This window comes from Symphalangus syndactylus, chromosome 9, assembly GCF_028878055.3.
Source record: "Symphalangus syndactylus isolate Jambi chromosome 9, NHGRI_mSymSyn1-v2.1_pri, whole genome shotgun sequence".
NCBI lineage: Eukaryota > Metazoa > Chordata > Mammalia > Primates > Hylobatidae > Symphalangus > Symphalangus syndactylus.
In genome coordinates, this window is record NC_072431.2 from 16,738,692 (window position 1) to 16,758,249 (window position 19,558).

General features: G+C 38.0%; 2 protein-coding genes across 6 annotated transcripts in view; one reads left to right on the forward strand and one right to left on the reverse strand.

Moving 5' to 3' along the window:
- The window catches only part of MIPOL1 (mirror-image polydactyly 1), a 381,774-nt gene that overhangs the window by 42,730 nt on the left and 319,486 nt on the right, over positions 1–19,558 (reverse strand). For 4 of the 5 annotated variants that reach the window (XM_055291493.1, XM_055291492.1, XM_063645930.1 and 1 more), the window contains one exon: positions 8,682–8,912. The exons of the other annotated variant lie outside the window; for it this stretch is intronic. In XM_055291493.1, the coding sequence (XP_055147468.1) occupies positions 8,682–8,912 (231 nt within the window). The remainder of the gene's footprint in view (positions 1–8,681; positions 8,913–19,558) is intronic. 5 annotated transcript variants of the gene reach the window in all.
- LOC129490478 (beta-citrylglutamate synthase B-like) lies at positions 11,286–15,027 on the forward strand. The gene is made up of 2 exons (XM_055294410.1): positions 11,286–11,291; positions 14,020–15,027. The coding sequence occupies exons 1-2, from the start codon at positions 11,286–11,288 to the stop codon at positions 15,025–15,027; spliced, it is 1,014 nt and encodes a 337-aa protein (XP_055150385.1).

Below are 19,558 nucleotides of genomic sequence, written 5' to 3' on the forward strand. Positions count from 1 at the left end.
ACACAAAGGCATTTAGTCCTGAAAAGGCAGAGACCTTCTGAGGAATGAGATAGTACAGTGTGGAGTGAAATGCCAAGAGAAGGAGGAATTACGTAACACATATTGTTCTAAAAGCATTACATGTATTAGCTCATCGAATTATCATGGCAATGTTATGAGATAGAAGCATTATTGTCCACACTAGCATAGTGTTTTATATCCAGGTTCACATACCTATACATTCTGAATTCAAAGCTTGAGATTTTAAACCACTATGCTATATTGCTGAAGATACACGAAGGTCTTTATTTATTTTCACCATAAACATATGTTCATTGTACAATAAAAATATCATTTAAAATGAGCCATTGAATTTAGTAGTTAGAAAATTACTGGTGATCTTAAGAAGAACAATTTCAGTATACAAACTAGCCATACTGTACTGAGTAGCAGAGGACTAAATGGGAATTGAAAAATTAGAGATGGTGAATATAGATCAGTTATTCAAGAAATTTGATTGTGAAGGGAAAAGAGGAAAGTTATTTAAGAAATTTCATTGTGAAGAAAAATTTGATTGTGAAGAAATTCCTTTAGTTTAAATTTTAAATTCCCTGGAATACTGACATATTTTCAAAGAGCTTTCTAAAATATTTGCTAATAACAGTGATTTCAGATTTTTAAGGAGACTACGAATACCATCTTACGAAGTCTTATAAGTTGGTTTCCTTTAAGAGGATAACATTTCTCTTAAACTCAATAAAATACACTAATATCCTCATGAAGATACACTTTGCCGAATTGATGGCAATTAAATATGAAATACAGTGGATCAAATATGAAAAGGAAAACCCGATAATACTTCATCTAGCTCTTACTGTTGGAAATCAGAAGAATAAGAGATTTAACATTTAATTCTTTTAATGACATAGTTGTGCTTAAACTCTGATCCATGGATTAGTGCCATTCCATAAAAAAGTTTTCATCTGTCTACGGTTAAATGCAAAAACTAAGGAAGAGACAGTGAATTTTTCAGAGTTAAAGTTATTTTATTTATTAATTTTTATTATACTTTAGGTTCTAGGGTACATGTGCACAATGTGCAGGTTTGTTACATAGGTATACATGTGCCATGTTTGTTTGCTGCACCCATCAACTCGTCATTTACATTAGGTATTTCTCTTAATGCTATCCCTCCCCCAGACCCCCAGTCCCTGAGAGGCCCCAGTGTGTGATGTTCCCCACCCTGTGTCCAAGTGTTCTCATGGTTTGATTCACACCTACAAGTGAGAGCATGTGGTGTTTGGTTTTCTGTCCTTGTGATAGTTAGCTGAGAATGATGGTTTCCAGCTTCACTGATGTCCCTGCAAAGTACATGAACTCATCCTTTTTTATGGCTGCATAGTATTCCATCGTGTATATGTGCCACATTTTCTTAATCCAGTCTATCACTGATGGGCATTTGGGTTGGTTCCAAGTGTTTCCTATTGTGAATAGTGCTGCAATAAGCATATGTGTGCATGTGTCTTTATTATAAAATGATTTATAATCCTTTGGGTATATATCCAGTAATGGGATGGCTGGGTCAAACGGTATTTCTAGTTCTAGATCCTTGAGGAATCACCACACTGTCTTCCACCATGACTGAACTAATTTACACTCCCACCAGCAGTGTAAAAGCGTTCCTATTTCTCCACATCCTCTCCAGCATCTGTTGTTTATTGACTTTTTAATGATCACCATTCTAACTGGCATGAGATGGTATCTCATTGTGGCTCTGATTTGCATTTCTCTGATGACCAGTGATGATGAGCATTTTTTCATATGTCTGTTGGCTGCATAAATATCTTCTTTTGAGAAGGGTCTGTTCATATCCTTTGCCCACTTTTTGATGGGGATGTTTGTTTTTTTCTTGTAATTGTTTAAGTTCAAATAAATTATGTACATTCTGGATATTAGCCCATTGTCAGATGAGTAGGTTGCCAAAATTTTCTCCCATTCTGTAGGTTGCCTGTTCACTCTGATGATAGTTTCTTTTGCTGTGCAGAAGCTCTTTAGTTTAATTAGATCCCATTTGTCAATTTCGGTTTTTGTTGCCATTGCTTTTGGTGTTTTAGTCATGAAGTCTTTGCCCATGCCTACGTCCTGAATGATATTGCCTAGGTTTTCTTCTAGGGTTTTTATGGTTTTAGGTCTTAAATTTAAGTCTTTAATTCATCTTGAATTAATTTTTGTATAAGGTGTAAGGAAGGGGTCCAGTTTTAGTTTTCTACATATGGCTAGCCAGTTTTCCCAGCACCATTTATTAAATAGGGAATCCTTTCCCCATTGCTTGTTTTTGTCAGGTTTGTCAAAGATCAGATGGTTGTAGATGTGCGGTGTTATTTCTGAGGCCTCTGTTCTGTTCCATTGGTCTATATATATGTTTTGGTACCAGTACCATGCTGTTTTGGTTACAGTAGCCTAGTACTATTGTTTGAAGTCAGGTAGCGTGATGTCTCCAGCTTTGTTCTTTTTGCTTAGGATTGTCTTGGCTATGTGGGCTCTTTTTTGGTTCCATACGAACTTTAAAGTAGTTTTTTCCAATTCTGTGAAGAAAGTCATTAGTAGCTTGATGGGGAAGGCATTGAATCTATAAATTACCTTAGGCAGTATGGCCATTTTCATGATATTGATTATTCCTATCTATGAGCATGGAATGTACTTCTATTTGTCTGTGTCCTCGTTTATTTCATTGAGCAGTGGTTTGTAGTTCTCCTTGAAGAGGTCCTTTGCATCCCTTGTAAGTTGGATTCCTAGGTATTTTATTCTCTTTGTAGCAATTGTGAATGGGAATTCCCTCATGATTTGTCTGTCTGTTTGTCTGTTATTGGTGTATAGGAATGCTTGTGATTTTTGCACATTGATTTTATATCCTGAGACTTTGCTGAAGTTGCTTATCATCTTAAGGAGGTTTTGGGCTGAGACAATGGGATTTTCTAAATATACAATCATGTCATCTGCAAACAGGGACAATTTTACTTCCTCTTTTCCTAACTGAATACCCTTTATTTCTTTCTCTTGCCTGATTGCCCTGGCCAGAACTTCCAATACTATGTTGAATAGGAGTGGTGAGAGAGAACACCCTTGTCTTGTGCCGGTCTTCAAAGGGAATGCTTCCAGTTTTTGCCCATTCAGTATGATATTGGCTGTGGGTTTGTCATAAATAGCACTTATTATTTTGAGATACGTTCCATCAATACCTAGTTTATTGCATAAAGTTCTTAGCATAAAGGCTGTCGAATTTTGTCGAAGGCCTTTTCTGCATCTAATGAGATAATCATGTGGTTTTTGTCATTGGTTCTGTTTATGTGACGGATTATGTTTATTGATGTGCGTATGTTGAACCAGCCTTGCATCCCAAGGATGAAGGTGACTTGATCATGGTGGATAAGCTTTTTGATGTGCTGCTGGATTTGGGTTGCCAGTATTTTGTTGAGGATTTTCACAGCAATGTTCACCAGGGATATTGGTCTAAAATTATCTTTTTTTGTGTGTGTGTCTCTGACAGGCTTTGGTATCAGGATGATGCTGGCCTCATGAAGTGAGTTAGGGAGGATTCCTTCTTTTTCTATTGACTGGAATAGTTTCAGAAGGAATGGTACCAGCTCCTCTTTGTACCTTTGGTAGAATTCAGCTGTGAGTCTGTCTGGTTCTGGACTTTTTGTGGTGGTAGGCTATTAATTATTGCCTCAATTTCAGAGCCTGTTATTGGTCTATTTAGAGGATCAACTTCCTCCTGGGTTAGTCTTGGGAGGGTGTATGTGTCCAGGAATTTATCCATTTCTTCTAGATTTTCTAGTTTATTTGTGTAGAGGTGTTTACAGTATTCTCGATGGTAGTTCGTATTTCTGTGGGATCAGTGGTGATATCCACTTTATCATTTTTTTATTGTGTCTATTTGATTCTTCTCTCTCTTCTTTAGTAGTCTGGCTAGCAGTCTATCAATTTTGTTGATCTTTTCAAAAAACCAGCTCCTGGATTCATTAATTTTTTGAAGGGTTTTTTGTGTCTCCATCTTCTTCAGTTCTGCTCTGATCTTAGTTATTTCTTACCTTGTGCTAGCTTTTGAATTTGTTTGCTCTTGCTTCTCTAGTTCTTTTAATTGTGATGGTAGGGTGTCAATTTTAGATCTTTCCTGCTTTCTCTTGTGGGCATTTAGTGCTATAAATTTCCCTCTACACACTGCTTTGAATGTGTCCCAGAGATTCTGGTGTATTGTGTCTTTGTTCTCATTGGTTTCAAAGAACATCTTTATTTCTGCCTTCATTTTGTTATTTACCCAGTAGTCATTCAGGAGCTGATTGTTCAGTTTCCATGTAGTTGTGCAGTTTTTAGTGAGTTTCTTAATCCTGAGTTCTAATTTGATTGCACTGTGGTCTGAGACAGTTTGTTGTGATTTCTGTTCTTTTACATTTGCTGAGGAGTGCTTTACTTCCAATTATGTGGTCAATTTTAGAGTAAGTGTGAGGTGGTGCTGAGAAGAAAGTATATTCTGTTGATTTGGAGTGGAGAGTTTTGTAGATGTCTATTAGGTCTGCTCGGTGCTGAGCTGAGTTCAAGTCCTGGATATCCTTGTTAACCTCCTCTCCTGTTGATCTGTCTAATGTTGACAGTAGGGTGTTAAAGTCTCCCATTATCATTGTGTGGGAGTCTAAGTCTCTTTGTAGGTCTCTAAGGACTTGCTTTATGAATCCGGGTGCTCCTGTATTGGGTGCATATATATTTAGGATAGTTAGCGCTTCTCGTTGAAGTGATCCCTTTACCATTATGTAATGACCTCTTTGTCTCTTTTGATCTTTGTTGGTTTAAAGTCTGTTTTATCAGAGACTAGGACTACAAACCTTGCTTTTTTTGTTTTCCATTTGTTTGGTAGATCTTCCTCTATCCCTTTATTTTGAGCCTATTTGTGTCTCTGCATGTGAGATGGGTCTTCTGAATACAGCACACTGATGGGTCTTGACTCTATCCAATTTGCCAGTCTGTGCCTTTTAATTGGGGCATTTAGCCCACTTACATTTAAGGTTAATATTGTTATGTGTGAATTTGATCCTGTCATTATGATGTTAGCTGGTTATTTTGCCCGTAAATTGATGCAGTTTTTTCCTAGCATCAATGATGGTCTTTACAATTCGGCATGTTTTTGCAGTGGCTTGTACCAATTGTTCCTTGCCATGTTGAGTGCTTCCTTCAGGAGCTCTTGTAAGGCAGGCCTGGTGGTGACAAAATCTCTCAACATTTGCTTGTCTGTAAAGGATTTTATTTCTCCTTCACTTATGAAGCTTAGTTTGGCTGGATATGAAATTCTGGGCTGAAAATTCTTTTCTTTAAGAATGTTGAATATTGGCCCCTACTCTCTTCTGGCTTGTAGGGTTTCTGCCGAGAGATTCGCTGTTAGTCGGCTTCCCTTTCTGGGTAACCCAACTTTCCTGGCTGCCCTTAACATTTTTTCCTTCATTTCAACCTTGGTGAATTTGACAATTATGTTTCATGGGTTTGCTCTTCTTAAGGAATATCTTTGTGATGTTCTGTATATTTCCTGAATTTGAATGTTGGCCTGCCTTGCTAGGTGGGGGAATTTCTCCTGGATAATGTCCTGAAGAGTGTTCTCCAACTTGGTTTCATTCTCCCTGTCACTTTCAGGTACACCAATCAAACGTAGATTTGGTCTTTTCACATAATCCCATATTTCTTGGAGGCTTTGTTTGTTTCTTTTTACTTTTCTCTAATGTTGTCTTCTCAATTTATTTCATTAATTTGATTTTCAATCACTGATATCCTTTCTTGCACTTGATTGAATCGCCTATTGAAGCTTGTGCATGCATCACAAAGTTCTCCTGCCATGGTTTTCATCTCCATCAGGTCATTTAAGGTCTTCTCTACACTGTTTATTCTAGCTAGCCATTCATGTAACCTTTTTTCAAGGTTTTTAGCTTCCTTGTAATGGGTTTGAACATGCTCCTTTAGCTCAGAGAATTTGGTTATTACCGACCTTCTGAAGCCTACTTCTGCCAACTCATCAAAGTCATTCTCCATCCAGCTTTGTTCCATTGCTGGCGAGGAGCTGCGATCCTTTGGCAGAGAAAAGGCACTCTGGTTTTTAGAATTTTCAGATTTTCTGCTCGGGTTTCTTCCCATCTTCGTGGTTTTATCTACCTTTGGTCTTTGATGTTGGTGACCTATAGATGAGGTTTTGGTGTGGATGACCTTTTTGTTGATGTTGATGCTATTCCTTTCTGTTTGTTAGTTTTTATTCTAACACTCTGGTGTCCCTCAGCTGCAGGTCTGTTGGAGTTTGCTTGCCGGAGGTCCACCCAGACCCTGTTTGCCTGGGTATCACCAGCAGAGGCTGTAGAACTGCAAATATTGCAGAAGAGCAAATATTGCTGCCTGATCCTTCCTCTGGAAGCTTTGTCCTAGAGGGGCACCCGCCTGTATGAGATGTCTGTCAGCCCCTACTGGGAGGTATCTCCCAGTTAGACTACAGGGGTGTCAGGGACCCACTTGAGGAGGCAGTCTGTGCATTCTCAGAGCTCAAATGCCATGCTGGGATAACCACTTCTCTCTTCAGAGCTGTCAGACAGGGATGTTTAAGTCTACAGAAGTTGTCTGCTGCCTTTTGTTCAGCTATGCCCTGCCCTCAGAGATGGAGTCTATAGAGGCAGTAGGCTTTGCTGAGCTGCGGTGGGCTCCACCCAGTTTGAGCTGCCTGGCCACTATGTTTACCTTCAAGCCTCAGCAATGGCAGACGCCCCTCCCCTTGCCAGGCTGCAGCCTCACAGGTGGATCTCGGACTGCCGTGCTAGCAGTGTGCCATGCTCCATGGGCGTGGGACCCACCAAGCCAGGCATGAGAGAGAATCTCCTGGTCTGCAGGTTGGTAAGACTGTGGGAAAAGTGCAGTATTTGGGTGGGAGTGTACCGATTTTCCACGTACAGTCTGTCACGGCTTCCCTTGGCTAGGAGACAGAAATCTCCGATCCCTGGTGCTTCCCGGGTGAGGTGACACCCTGCCCTGCTTTGGCTCACCCTCGGTGGGCTGCACGCACTGTCCAACCAGTCCCAACGAGATGAACCAGGTATCTCAGGTGGAAATACAGAAATCACCCACCTTCTGTGTCGATCACGCTGGGAGCTGCAGACTAGAGCTGTTCCTATTCAGTCATCTTGGCCATTCAATAAAGTTATTTAATTTAAAACATTATCTGAGATGATATTATTTCTACTTCTTGGTAGAAACAATTTTAAAAAATTGTTTGTTTAAATGAAATGATGATGATAGTTGATGAGATCTAAAAAATAAAAGGTTGATAACACATCCAAAGATTTTTTGAAAATCGAATTGGTCTGTGGGAACCACTGTTTTAGGGAATTTTGGTCATGTATAGAAATTAATGGATTATATATAAAGAAAAATTTGAAATTTGTATTTATTTGTAGACTTTAAGCAAACAGAGCCAAATCAGATCCTGTCAAAAGTCACTGATTGTGATTTACAGTGAAATGAGATCTACCTATATATCATAGTGTTCTTAGAATATTAATGTACATTGTGAATAACTGCATATAGTTTCTGACTGAATATAAACCCAATCTTTAAACTTACAAATATATATAATACCTACATAAATCAAAAGTTTCAAGGTACACTGGTAGTAAAGATTAAAATGCACAATTTCTAAACTGTTTTAAAATGGTCTAATTTAAAACTACTGACTTACATAACTTTGGCTATTAATCAAAATATAACTTCAGGGATATTGAGGAAATGGTCAAGATGACATTTTCAAATAAGAAGTAGTGGGAAGTAAGAAACCTTGATGTGAGCACTGCTTCATAATGTAAAACTGACATAAAAATTGTTAAGGAAAAAGGTATATCTTTGAAATTGAAGGTGACTAGACATGCGAATGCTATAGTGCTGTTAACAATACATAAAGAAGGTTAAAATACATTCTATTACATGTGTTCTATGTATTCTATTACAGTGGTTCTATTACATTAAAGGTGTCTCAGAAAATTCTGCTACAATGTTCAAGTCCATTAAATCAACAAGTGACTTCTTTGCCCAGTAAGCTGTTTGTTAACATTTTGCTAGCTGTCAAAAGGACTGACAGATTATGCAGCTTTATTTAAATTTTAATAAAAATGCAAAGATCATTAAAAATAAACACATATAATTATGCACTGTGAAAAGCAGTATTGAATACTTCAGAAGCACAACACAAGAAAATTAATTTCATCCTACTGGTTTTTTTGCACCTACAAGTCTCAGGTTGCAATGTCACAGATGATCTCAACTCAAGCAGGATTATTGTAAAGCTAAATGAGTTCAGGTGGTAACTTGACTGCCTCTTCCCCTTGCTAATAACTTTGCCTATTAACTTCTGACTGTGAAATGATTTAAATAGTATGGCCTCCATGAACTGATGATCAGTTATTAAATAAAAATGGTTTGCCCTACATGGTAACAATGGTTCCCAAGAAAATGACTTTTTTGACCCCAAATATGGCATATGGTATCCAATCTAAAAAAGTTCACTGGGTTAATTCTACTTTTGTCCTAAACTATTAACATGATCAATAAATACATATTGTTTAGTTCCCAAAAGAAAGTGTTTTGTTTTGTTTCATGTGTTTGAAGTATTACAAGATCATTTAACTTACTTTTGAACTTTTTCATTGGCCACTTGGGAGGCCTCTATGGCATGCTGAAGTTGTAATTCCGTATTTGCTCGCTCTGTCAGAGCTTGTTGCAGTTGAGTAGCCAGTTCCTCATTTTGTTGTTGAGTGATGGAAACAATGTTCTCTCTGTTTTTTAAAGCTTCTTCATATGTACTAAGGGTAGAGTTAAACTGATCCTTCAGATTTTCTTCTTGAGATAAAGATTTGTGTAAACTGAGAAAATATTAAAAAAAATTTAAAGATAAGTAATGTAGATTGAGTGATCTATGATCTATTTAACAAAAACCTCCATTTAGAATCTCTAGTTCTAAAAATCAATAAATACTTAAATGAGCAAATGAAAATAATTTTTATGTCACAACATTACAATTGATAATTTCTCCACTTCTAGGCTGAAAGCTACCCAGACAAATGACTATGCTACCAAAGCACACAAAAAGATGCTGCAAGATGTTAATTTAATTATATCCGTGTAAATATTACATTCAATTTTCTTTAAAAGGAATAGCAGAGAACTGGAAAATAAAGTATCTATAGGCAAATAAAAGAACGTAATAAGCTGAAAGAAGTGAGAAGACAATGGGCATTGGTTTAGGAGATCGAGAGTCTATTCTGCCAAGCACTTAATGAGAATGGATGAGGTTTATGCAAACACTGACCAGCCTTCTACACAGCATTTTCTACTTGATTTTCTACTTGTCACAGTTGAGATAAAAATGAATTTAAAATCACTAGTCAAATTGCACAGAAACAAAGTGTATTCATATATATGTGTGTATATATATATTTTTTGGCTAATGAATCTCATAACGAATACATCTACTCATTAAGTCATACAGAGAAATAGCATATAAATTAAGACTAAATGAATGCAGAAGAAAATGCAGACAAATAGAATCCTAAAATGCTAAAGGTCAAATCTTTGATATGCCATTACACCTACCACCTGAGGTTATTTTGAAATGGCACCAAGCACCTCACTCAATTAAATAAAGACATTTTGAAAATATAAATATTTAATAAGAGAAATTTAAACTCCACACAGGAGATGTTCTTTTTTATTAAATATCATTTCAGTGTATGCATACAAAGGAAATGTCGATTTGAGACATTTGAAGTAAAACAACTTAACTATATAATATAGATTGATAATGGGAAGGAAAGCAGTATCATTATTAAACCTGCAAAAAGCTAGTTAGTGAACTTTGGCATTGTCCTAATATCTAGCCTGACACTTTCTTTAAAACTGTTCAAACTAATTATAAATTTCCTCTTTTAGTTTAAGTTACCTATAAGCCTTTACAGTATGCTTATTTTGGAGAAGGCGTCCCATAGAACTAGGATGGACATGAAACAAGGACAGTCAGCATACCAAATGAAATCATTTCAGGATTCAAACCCCTTCCTAAGAATACGGACTGTTACTAAGCCCTGGTCAACCGGTTACTACACAGAAAATTAGAATGGTGTGTAGTGCCACATTTGTGGAGTGCAAAAAATATCTTTTTTCATGGTTTGCACATTGTTATTAATCTAACTAACCCTACTTCATTTCTTCTCAGTTTTTTCTACCAACCCATATGCTTAAAGACTGTCTCTTGCCCATTTTCCTATTTTTTCTGTGTCCTCTCACTTTCTGATTCGTGTCTGTTCCAAGTTCCAATTTTGTTCAGCTCACCCTCTTTGTCTCCTTGAAAGATGCAAGAGAGAAAGAAATTAAAAAGAAACAAACTAAAAGCTGAACCTTAAAAAAGGTACTTGTTTATGTTCTTTATATTTAAAACATTAGTTATATTTTAATTGTTAATTACATTTTAAATTACACAAAGTGCATATATACAAAGTATTCAGCTTGAAAAAATGTGATGAACAAAATACAGAACAAATGCAGAAATCTAGAAGACCCCCCAGTGTTCCCTCCCATTTTTTCCCCTCCCCAAAAGGTAAGGACTAATCCAACCTTTATCAAAATGTAAATTGCCTATTTTTAAACTTTTTATCTGGTTTATTTTCCTCAACAATTGGTATGTGAAGTTCACCTTGCTGTTGCATATAATTCATTACTTTTTATTGCTATAAAATATTCTGTTATATACATATGCCATAACTTATTTAACTGTTCCACTGTTGTTGCTATGAATATTCTTGTACATGTCTTTGGATGGACCTAGGTATTCATGTCTAAAGTAGAATTTCTCCACAGGGTATGTGTTATTTTCAGATTTAGTACACAAATAATAGATGCCGATTTAGATTTAGATGCTGCTAATAGTCTTCCAAATTAGTTGTACCAATTTGTACTCCCATCAGCAAAATATGAGTTTCAATTGCTTTATATCCTCCCTCAGAATGGCATTGTCAAGTGCTTTTAACTTTAGTTATTGTAATATGGATGCAGTGATGTTTCATTCTCTTCATATCATCTTATGTATGTGTATATTGATTGATTGGTTGAGACAAGGTCTCACTATGTTTCCCAGGCTGACCATGAACTCCTGGGCTCAAACAATCCTCCTGCCTCAGTCTCCTGAGTAGCTCGGACTATGGGCATATGCCACCATGCCTGACTCTTAATGCTGTCTTTTGATGAAGGTAAGTTCTCAATTTAAATAAAATTCAATTTATCATTGTTTCTTTAATGGCAATGCTTTTTGTAAACTCTTTAAAAAATCTTAGCCTACTCCATTCCCTTATATTTTAACTTTACATATATGGCCTAATTTAAAACTCACTGAGACAGCTTCATTTGGGAATTCTGCATTTGCCTATTATGCCTAAAGCAGTAACCAGTATACTGTAACCAATCACATATTAAGAATCAATGATTAAGTTTTAAAAATCTCACCATTATTAAAATTACAAGCATCCTGATTTAATTTCCTAATCACTCCTCACTTTCTAGTCTTCTATCATTTAATTTTTAGGGGGGCAAATTTATACCTGATTTTGATTTTTCTCTCAGATGGACATGTTTGGATTATACCTGCAAGTTCAAAAGCTACTTAGCATTCAAAATGCCTTGGAAACCTGTTAATTACCATCAAGACTTTCCCAAACAAGGGACATGATCTTTTAAAAAAGATGGAAGTAGACAATGTCACTTAAAAACCTGCAATAGCATTTCCTTGCATTCAGAAAAGTCTCTAAAAATAATAAATGCTATATGTTAACTCACTAAATGTCACAACTTGCATAAGTCCTATTAATATTCCTTTTTTACTGATAAAAAATGGAAACAAAGAGAGATAAGTAATTTAATACATGTAGCAGAGCCAGAATTTGAACCCACAGTCTTTATGTCTGCACTGGAAACCTCTTCTATACTTGCTGTGGTCTATAAAGCCCTGCATCACTGACCTCTCTACCTCCTTCCTCACCTTTTAGCTAGGCATTCAGATTCTCAAGCGTGTCAAGTTTTTTCTGCTGAAGGTATTTGTTTGGAATGCCTTTCCATCCATGCTTCTACCTGACAAAGTCTTACTCATCCAGTAAGACAAAGCAAAAATATCACTTTCTTAGATACACCTATGTGGGTCTTCAATCTAAATCTTGATTTTCCTCTTTGTTAGTCTGTCTCATAGATCCTACTCTTCCTTCTCAGAATTTATAATTTGTAGTTTTTTTCCATTTCATCTTGTGGTTTTCTTCCCAATTCTAATAAATTAATACTTCATTTATATATAATAATTTCATTTTATGGGAAGAATACATTCCTTAAGAACTTCAGTAAATCAAAACATCTATAATTCTAAGGAATTTTCCAGTAGGAATAAAGGTGAAGCAGGAGAGCTATATTCCAAGCATTTATAAATCTGTAACCACTGAAGCACAATTTTTGCTTTAGTACTTCTTCCTCAGAAAGGTCTTTCCTTAATTGACAACAGGGTCCCCTTGTTTAGCTTTCTTCACAAAGACATATTACATTTACCCTCTTTCCAAAGTTACTAATTTTCAGGTGCATTTTCAGCATAGTAGTAGTATTATAACTCAAAGACACTTAAGTTGTATAGGAACATATTTTAAGTTACAGTAAGCATAAATGATGAAATAACAGCCAAAGAGTCACTGAATCACTCTCAGAAATTCTAAAGCATGTAATCAATAGTGCAGCTTACACAATATCCACATAGGATGTTAACTACTTCTGTTAACCAGGAAGTTAATGAGGTAATAAGATAAGCAAAGTTTAAATTCACTCTTCCAGTTTTAAAATTATATAATTCTTTATAAATTTAATTTTTATAATTTAGTGTAGAAAGTAAAACTTTAAAAATATTTGTACTTACTAATGCTTGATATGATCCTATTTCTTTTTTTTTTTTTTTTTTTTTTTTTTTTTTGAGATAGAGTCTCGCTCTGTCGCCCAGGCTGGAGTGCAGTGGCGCAATCTCGGCTCACTGCAAGCTCCGCCTCCCGGGTTCACGCCATTCTCCTGCCTCAGCCTCTCCGAGTAGCTGGGACTACAGGCGCCCGCCACCAGATATGATCCTATTTCTAATTCACATCAAATAAGCCTGCACATTTCTCCTTTGTTGCTCACCACATTGAGTCCAATGGCAGGCCAAGGTAGAAAATGTCCTTAATGTGTATTACTCCAGTGAGTGCCATGTAATAGATTTCCTTCCTGAAGTGGTTTCTGTCTTGGTTTCTATGTTCCCTGGTCTATTACTTTTTTTTTTTTTTTGTCATTAAGAAGCCTTTATTGGGTTATATTCAATTTGACCCTCCCACCAAATAAAGGGGGAAAAAGCAAAATAAGAAATCCCGGTAAAAGAGCCCCTCAAGATTTCATAAACTACAAACTAAAGGCAGATAAGGAAACGGCAGAATTTTCAGAGCTGTGTAACACAAAAATTCCTGTAATTTAAGCAGGTGTTTTCCTCACCGATGACAAATCTTCCAACACAATGTGAAGTTACACTACTTGGATATTTGTAGCAAAACCATTTTTTTTGTACAAAAACAAAAGCAAGGGACCATAAAAAAAAGTATTTGTTCCTCATGGCCTGTGAGCATACAAATTTTTTAGCAATTTAAAAGGGTAACTATGAGGGCCTGACATTTTTCTATACCCCACCTATTCTGCCTCTCTATTTGTAGGATTTGTAAATGAAGTAACATCTTACTAGCAGAGGTCTCATCTATCTCCCACTCTCTCCAACTAATCCTACTAATTTTCTCTCATATTCCTGAGCATCCTCCATGAACAGCATTGCAAGTTGGTTTTAAAAATAGAAAAGAAAAAAGAAAGTTTTACAAGGGTTTTGTTGGTTAATTACCAGTGGAGTCAGTCCACCAGTAGTTTGATTTCATTGGCTAGCAGCTGGTTCATGTTGAACAGGCCCCCTGGGAGCTTGGTGAGCAGCTCTCGCTCCGTGCTTTCAGGGTCGCTGTCAACAGAGCTGGAACTTGCACTCATGTTGTCAACAGCAGTGCTGGCTGGGGGACCCAGCTCCGGCTCACTAGTCTCACTGGCAGTGGACACCTCACTGCCTACCCACAAGTGGTGGTAGTCAGAGTACCAACTCCTTGGGTGCAAAGTGATAGTGACATCACTGTTTTGTGCCATCTAGAGAAGATAGGATGTCGGTTAATGAACCGACCTCAAGCCATCCTGAACTGCGTTAATAAGTTCTGGACATTTCCAGAGTTGGCTGGCCATGGTGTTCCTCTGCCAGATACCTTCTCTTATGGTGGCCATGAAAATTTTGCTAAAATGATTGATGAAGCTGAAGTACTGGAGTTCCCAATGGTAGTAAAGAATACGCGGGGTCATAGAGGTAAAGCTGTTTTCTTGGCTCGAGATAAGCACCATTTGGCTGATCTAAGCCATCTTATTCGCCATGAAGCGCCATACCTGTTCCAGAAGTATGTTAAAGAGTCTCATGGACGGGATGCACGTGTCATTGTCGTGGGAGGCCGTGTGGTTGGCACCATGTTACGTTGTTCAACAGATGGGAGAATGCAAAGCAACTGCTCATTAGGTGGTGTGGGGATGATGTGCTCATTGAGTGAACAAGGGAAGCAGCTAGCTATCCAGGTGTCTAATATCCTGGGGATGGATGTGTGTGGCATTGACCTGTTGATGAAAGACGACAGCTCCTTCTGCGTCTGTGAGGCCAATGCAAATGTAGGTTTCATCGCCTTTGACAAGGCTTGTAATCTAGATGTAGCTGGTATCATAGCAGACTATGCCGCCTCCCTTGTACCCTCTGGCTGGCTCACCCGGCGTATGTCCCTGCTCTCCGTGGTGTCCCTGGTCTATTACTTTATGTCTGTGGCCCTGACTATTTTCCTGGTCCCTGACTCTCTATGCCACCTCAGCTAAATATAACTTGTAATTATAAGGTTTATGAGCCATTTATATGTTTTGCTTGCAGATATTTATATTCTCTTCAACTTGCCTGCCTACCTGCTCATTGAACTCTCTCTTAATTGTAATGTTACATATGGATTCAGCTTACTTTTGCAATTAGTATTTTTCCATTTATACCAAGTTTTGATGCTACTTTTCCTGACTTCCTCTCTTGTCTCTATGATCAGGTATTGGCCAAGTCCTTACAGGAGATCATTTCACTCATCATCCTACAATATGCACTTATTATTCTATTTATGCTTCATTTATTTTACAGTAATTGCTCAATATTAGTGTGTTGTATATGTGCTATTTATTTTAATTGGATAAATATTTTTGGATTAAAATTTAGAGATGAGGTACAACAATATACATCAGTAGGTCTTAACCAGGAGTAATTTTGTTCCTCAGAGGACATTCTGCAACATCTGAAGACATTTTTGTCACAACTGGTGGGGGTGGCGGGGAGGGTGAGACGGTACTAGCATTTAGTGAATAGAAGCTAAAGATGCTGCTAAACAGAGGATAGATTCCTACAACAGAGAATTATCCAGACCACTATGTCAACAGTGCTGAAAATGGTGTAGATGAAGAGATGCTGGGTTGAATTTAGAAGACAAAGAACTTAGAAGATAAAGTTAAAGACAAATTCCAGTCTTGTCATTTGCTCTGAGTGACATTGGGAAAAAAACTTACCTACTGAATATTAATTTCCTCAACTCGAAAACCATGAGAAAAATATCATGGAAATCATATGAGAATGAAATGAGATGATCTACATATGTGAAAATAACTGGCACAATACCTGCCAAAGAATACGCATTCACATGTGTATCATTTTTAAAAGGAGTTACTTATATCTAATTAACTTTGTACAAAATGTTACACAATACTCAAGTATTTTATAAACATTTTACTGAGAAAAACAACTGCCTGTTCCTACAGGTTTTTCATGAATTGGGAGAAGGAAACTAGTTTTCTCAACCTTTGTTCACTTACTGATAACATTCTTAAATCATTCTTTTTAAAAAAATGGGCAGGTTTGGCTTGTTTTACTGAACTAAAATAAATAAAACCTAAGCAAATATGAAATGTAGAAGTATGTGCTGCTTTTTCCTAAGAATACATTTCTGAAAGGATAATGTCTACTTTTATTTCCTGGTTTACTACATCAATTAATTTGCTAAGACCCTTTCAAGAAGATAGTTGAAGCTGAGCATGATGGCTCATGCTTGTAATATCAGCACTTTGGGAGGCCAAGGCAGAAGGATTAGACAAGGAGTTCTAGACCAGCCTGAGCAACACAGTGAGACCCCATCTTAAACATTATTTTTAATTGAAAAAAGAAAATCATTGACTTCCTCACTTATTTTTAAGGAAATCAGCATATGCACCAGTATAATAGGCCTTAATTCTGAATGACATACAGAGTGAGGGAAATATATTCAGAATGGATAAGAGTGTGGATGAGGAAATTTAATCTGTAAATCAGACAGTCTAGTAACGTCAATGATTTGCTTCCACTGTTGCTGCAGTTGGTTTAGTTTAATAAAATAACCTGCTAAAGTAGTTTCAGAGAAAAAATAATTTCTTTATTATAAAGTAAGCCAATTAATACTGAACTTAAAATTTTAAGAATTTTAAACTGGATAAGTTGTCAATATATTTATTAATATTTATTACAAGTTTTCTGGATACTACATTTCAAAATATAAATTGGGTTTCACTAAATAGCTGTTGAATTCATGTTTAGAAATGTAACAACCTATACAAACAATTCTAAGGAAGCATTAAAAAATATCCAAATTTTTGGAGGTTTTTTTGAGACAGAGTCTTGCTCTTTCACCTAGGCTGGAGTGCAGTGGCATGATCTCAGCTCACTGCAACCTTCACCTCTGGGGTTCAAGCGATTCTACTACCTCAGGCTCCTGAGTAGCTGAGACTACAGGCACATGCCACCACACCCAGCTAATTTTTGTATTTTTGGTAAAGGTGGAGTTTCGCCATGTTGCACAAGCCGGTCTTGATCTCCTGATCTCAAGTGATCCACTTACCTCGGCCTCTCAAAGTGCTGGGATTACAGGCCTGAGCCATTGCGCCTGGCCAAAAATATCTAACTATTAAATATACTACAGCACCTGGAATTAATGTAGGGCCAGCTCCTGATTATCAAAGAGTATATTGTGTGCTTCATAAATTTGGTGATGTGGGAAGCAGAGTGGTAGGAAACTATACTCACAAAGCCACTTATATTTATATACCACTGTATAGCTCTCAGGCAACAAAGTTTATCTTGAATTTTATCATATAACACATAAATATAATTGTATGGGCATCACTAAAATGAAAAAATTATACTGTCAAATTTAATAGAAGGGAGACTTCTGCTTTTGAGGAGATGGAAAAAATAGAAGATGCAATTAAGAAACAAATGGAGGAGTTGCTGGCAAGATGGCCGAATAGGAACAGCTCCAGGCTGCAGCTCCCAGTGAGATCAACACAGAAGGCAGGTGATTTCTGCATTTCCTACTGAGGTACATGGTTCATCTCATTGGGACTGATTGGACAGTGGGTGCAGCCCATGGAGGGTGAGCTGAAGCAGGGTGGGATGTTGCCTCACCTGGGAAGTGTAAGGGGTGAGGAAATTCTCTTCCCTACCCAAGGGAAGCCGTGAGGGACTCAGCCTGAATAACCGTGCATTCTGGCTCAGACACTGTGGTTTTCCCACAGTCTTCACTACCCACAGACCAGGAGATTCCATCTGGTGCCTACGCCACCAAGGTCCTGGGTTTCAAGCACAAAACTGGGCGGCCGTTTGGGCAGACACCAAGCTAGCTGCAGGAGTTTTTTTTCCATACCCCAGTGGCACCTGGAATGTCAGCAAGACAGACCGTTCACTCCCCTGGGAAGGGGGCTGAAGCCAGGGAGCCAAGTGGTCTGGCATGGCAGGTCACACCCCCATGGAGTCCAGCAAGTTAAGATCCACTGGCTTGAAATTCTCATTGCCAGTACAGGAGTATGAGGCTGACCTCGGATGCACCAGCTTGGTGTGGGGAGGGGCATTCACCATTGCTGAGGCTTGAGTAGGCAGTTTTACTCTCACAGTGTAAACAAAGCCACAGGGAAGTTTGAACTGGGTGGAGCCCACTGCAGCTCAGCAAGGCCACTGTGGCCAGACTGCCTCTCTAGAGTCTTCCTCTCTGAGCAGGGCATCTCTGAAAAAAAGGCAGCAGCACCAGTCAGGGGCTTATAAATAAAACCCCCATCTCCCTGGGACAGAGCACCTGGGGAAGGGGTGGCAGTGGGCGCAGCTTCAGCAGACTTAAATGTCTCTGCCTGATGGCTCTGAAGAGACCAGCAGATCTCGCAGCACAGTGTTCAAGCTATGCTAAGGGTCAGACTGCCTCCTCAAATAGGTCCCTGACCCCTATGTATCCTGACTTGGAGACACCTCCAAGTAGGGGCTGACAGACACCTCATACAGGAGAGCTCTGGCTGGCATCCAGTGGGTTCCCCTCTAGGAAGAAGCTTCCAGAGGAGGGAACAGGCAGCAATTACTGCTATTCTGCAACTTCTGCTGGTGATACCCAGGCAAACAGGATCTAGAGTGGACCTCCAGCAAACTCCAGCAGAGCTGCAGCAGAAAGGCCTGACTGTTAGAATGAAAACTAACAAACAGAAAGGGATAGCATCAACATCAACAAAAAGGATGTCCAGTCAGAAACCCAATCCGAAGGTCACCAACATCAAAGACCAAAAGTAGATAAATCCATGAAGATGGGGAGAAACCAGCAGAAAAAGACTGAAAATTCCAAAACCAGAATGTGACTTCTCCTCCAAAGGATCACAGCTCCTTGCCAGCAAAGGAATAAAACTAGATGGAGAAGGAGTTTGATGAACCGACAGAAGTAGGCTTTAGTAGCTGGGTAATAACAAACTCCTCTGAGCTAAAGGAGCATGTTCTAACCCAATGCAAAGAAGCTAAGAACCTTGAAAAAAGGTTAGAGGAAACGCTAACTAGAATAACCAATTTAGAGAAGAACATAAATGACCCGATGAAGCTGAAAAATACAGCACGTGATACATACACAAGTATCAATAGCTGAATTGATCAAGCAGAAGAAAGGATATCAGAGATTGAATATCACCTTAATGAAATAAAGTGTGAAGACAAGATTAGAGAAAAAAGAATGAAAAGGAACAAACAAAGCCTCCAAGATATATGGGACTATGTGAAAAGACAAAATCTACTTTTGATCGGTGTACTTGAAAGTCATGGGGAGAATGGAACCAAGTTGGAAAACACTCTTCAGGATATTATCGAGGAGAAATTCCCCAACCTAGCAAGACAGTCCAACATTCAAATTCAAAAAATACAAAGAACACCACAAAGATACTCCTTGAGAAGAGCAACCCCAAGACACATAAACTTCAGATTCACCAGGGTTGAAATGAAGGAAAAAATGTTAAGGGCAGCCAGAGAGAAAGGTCAGGTTACCCACAA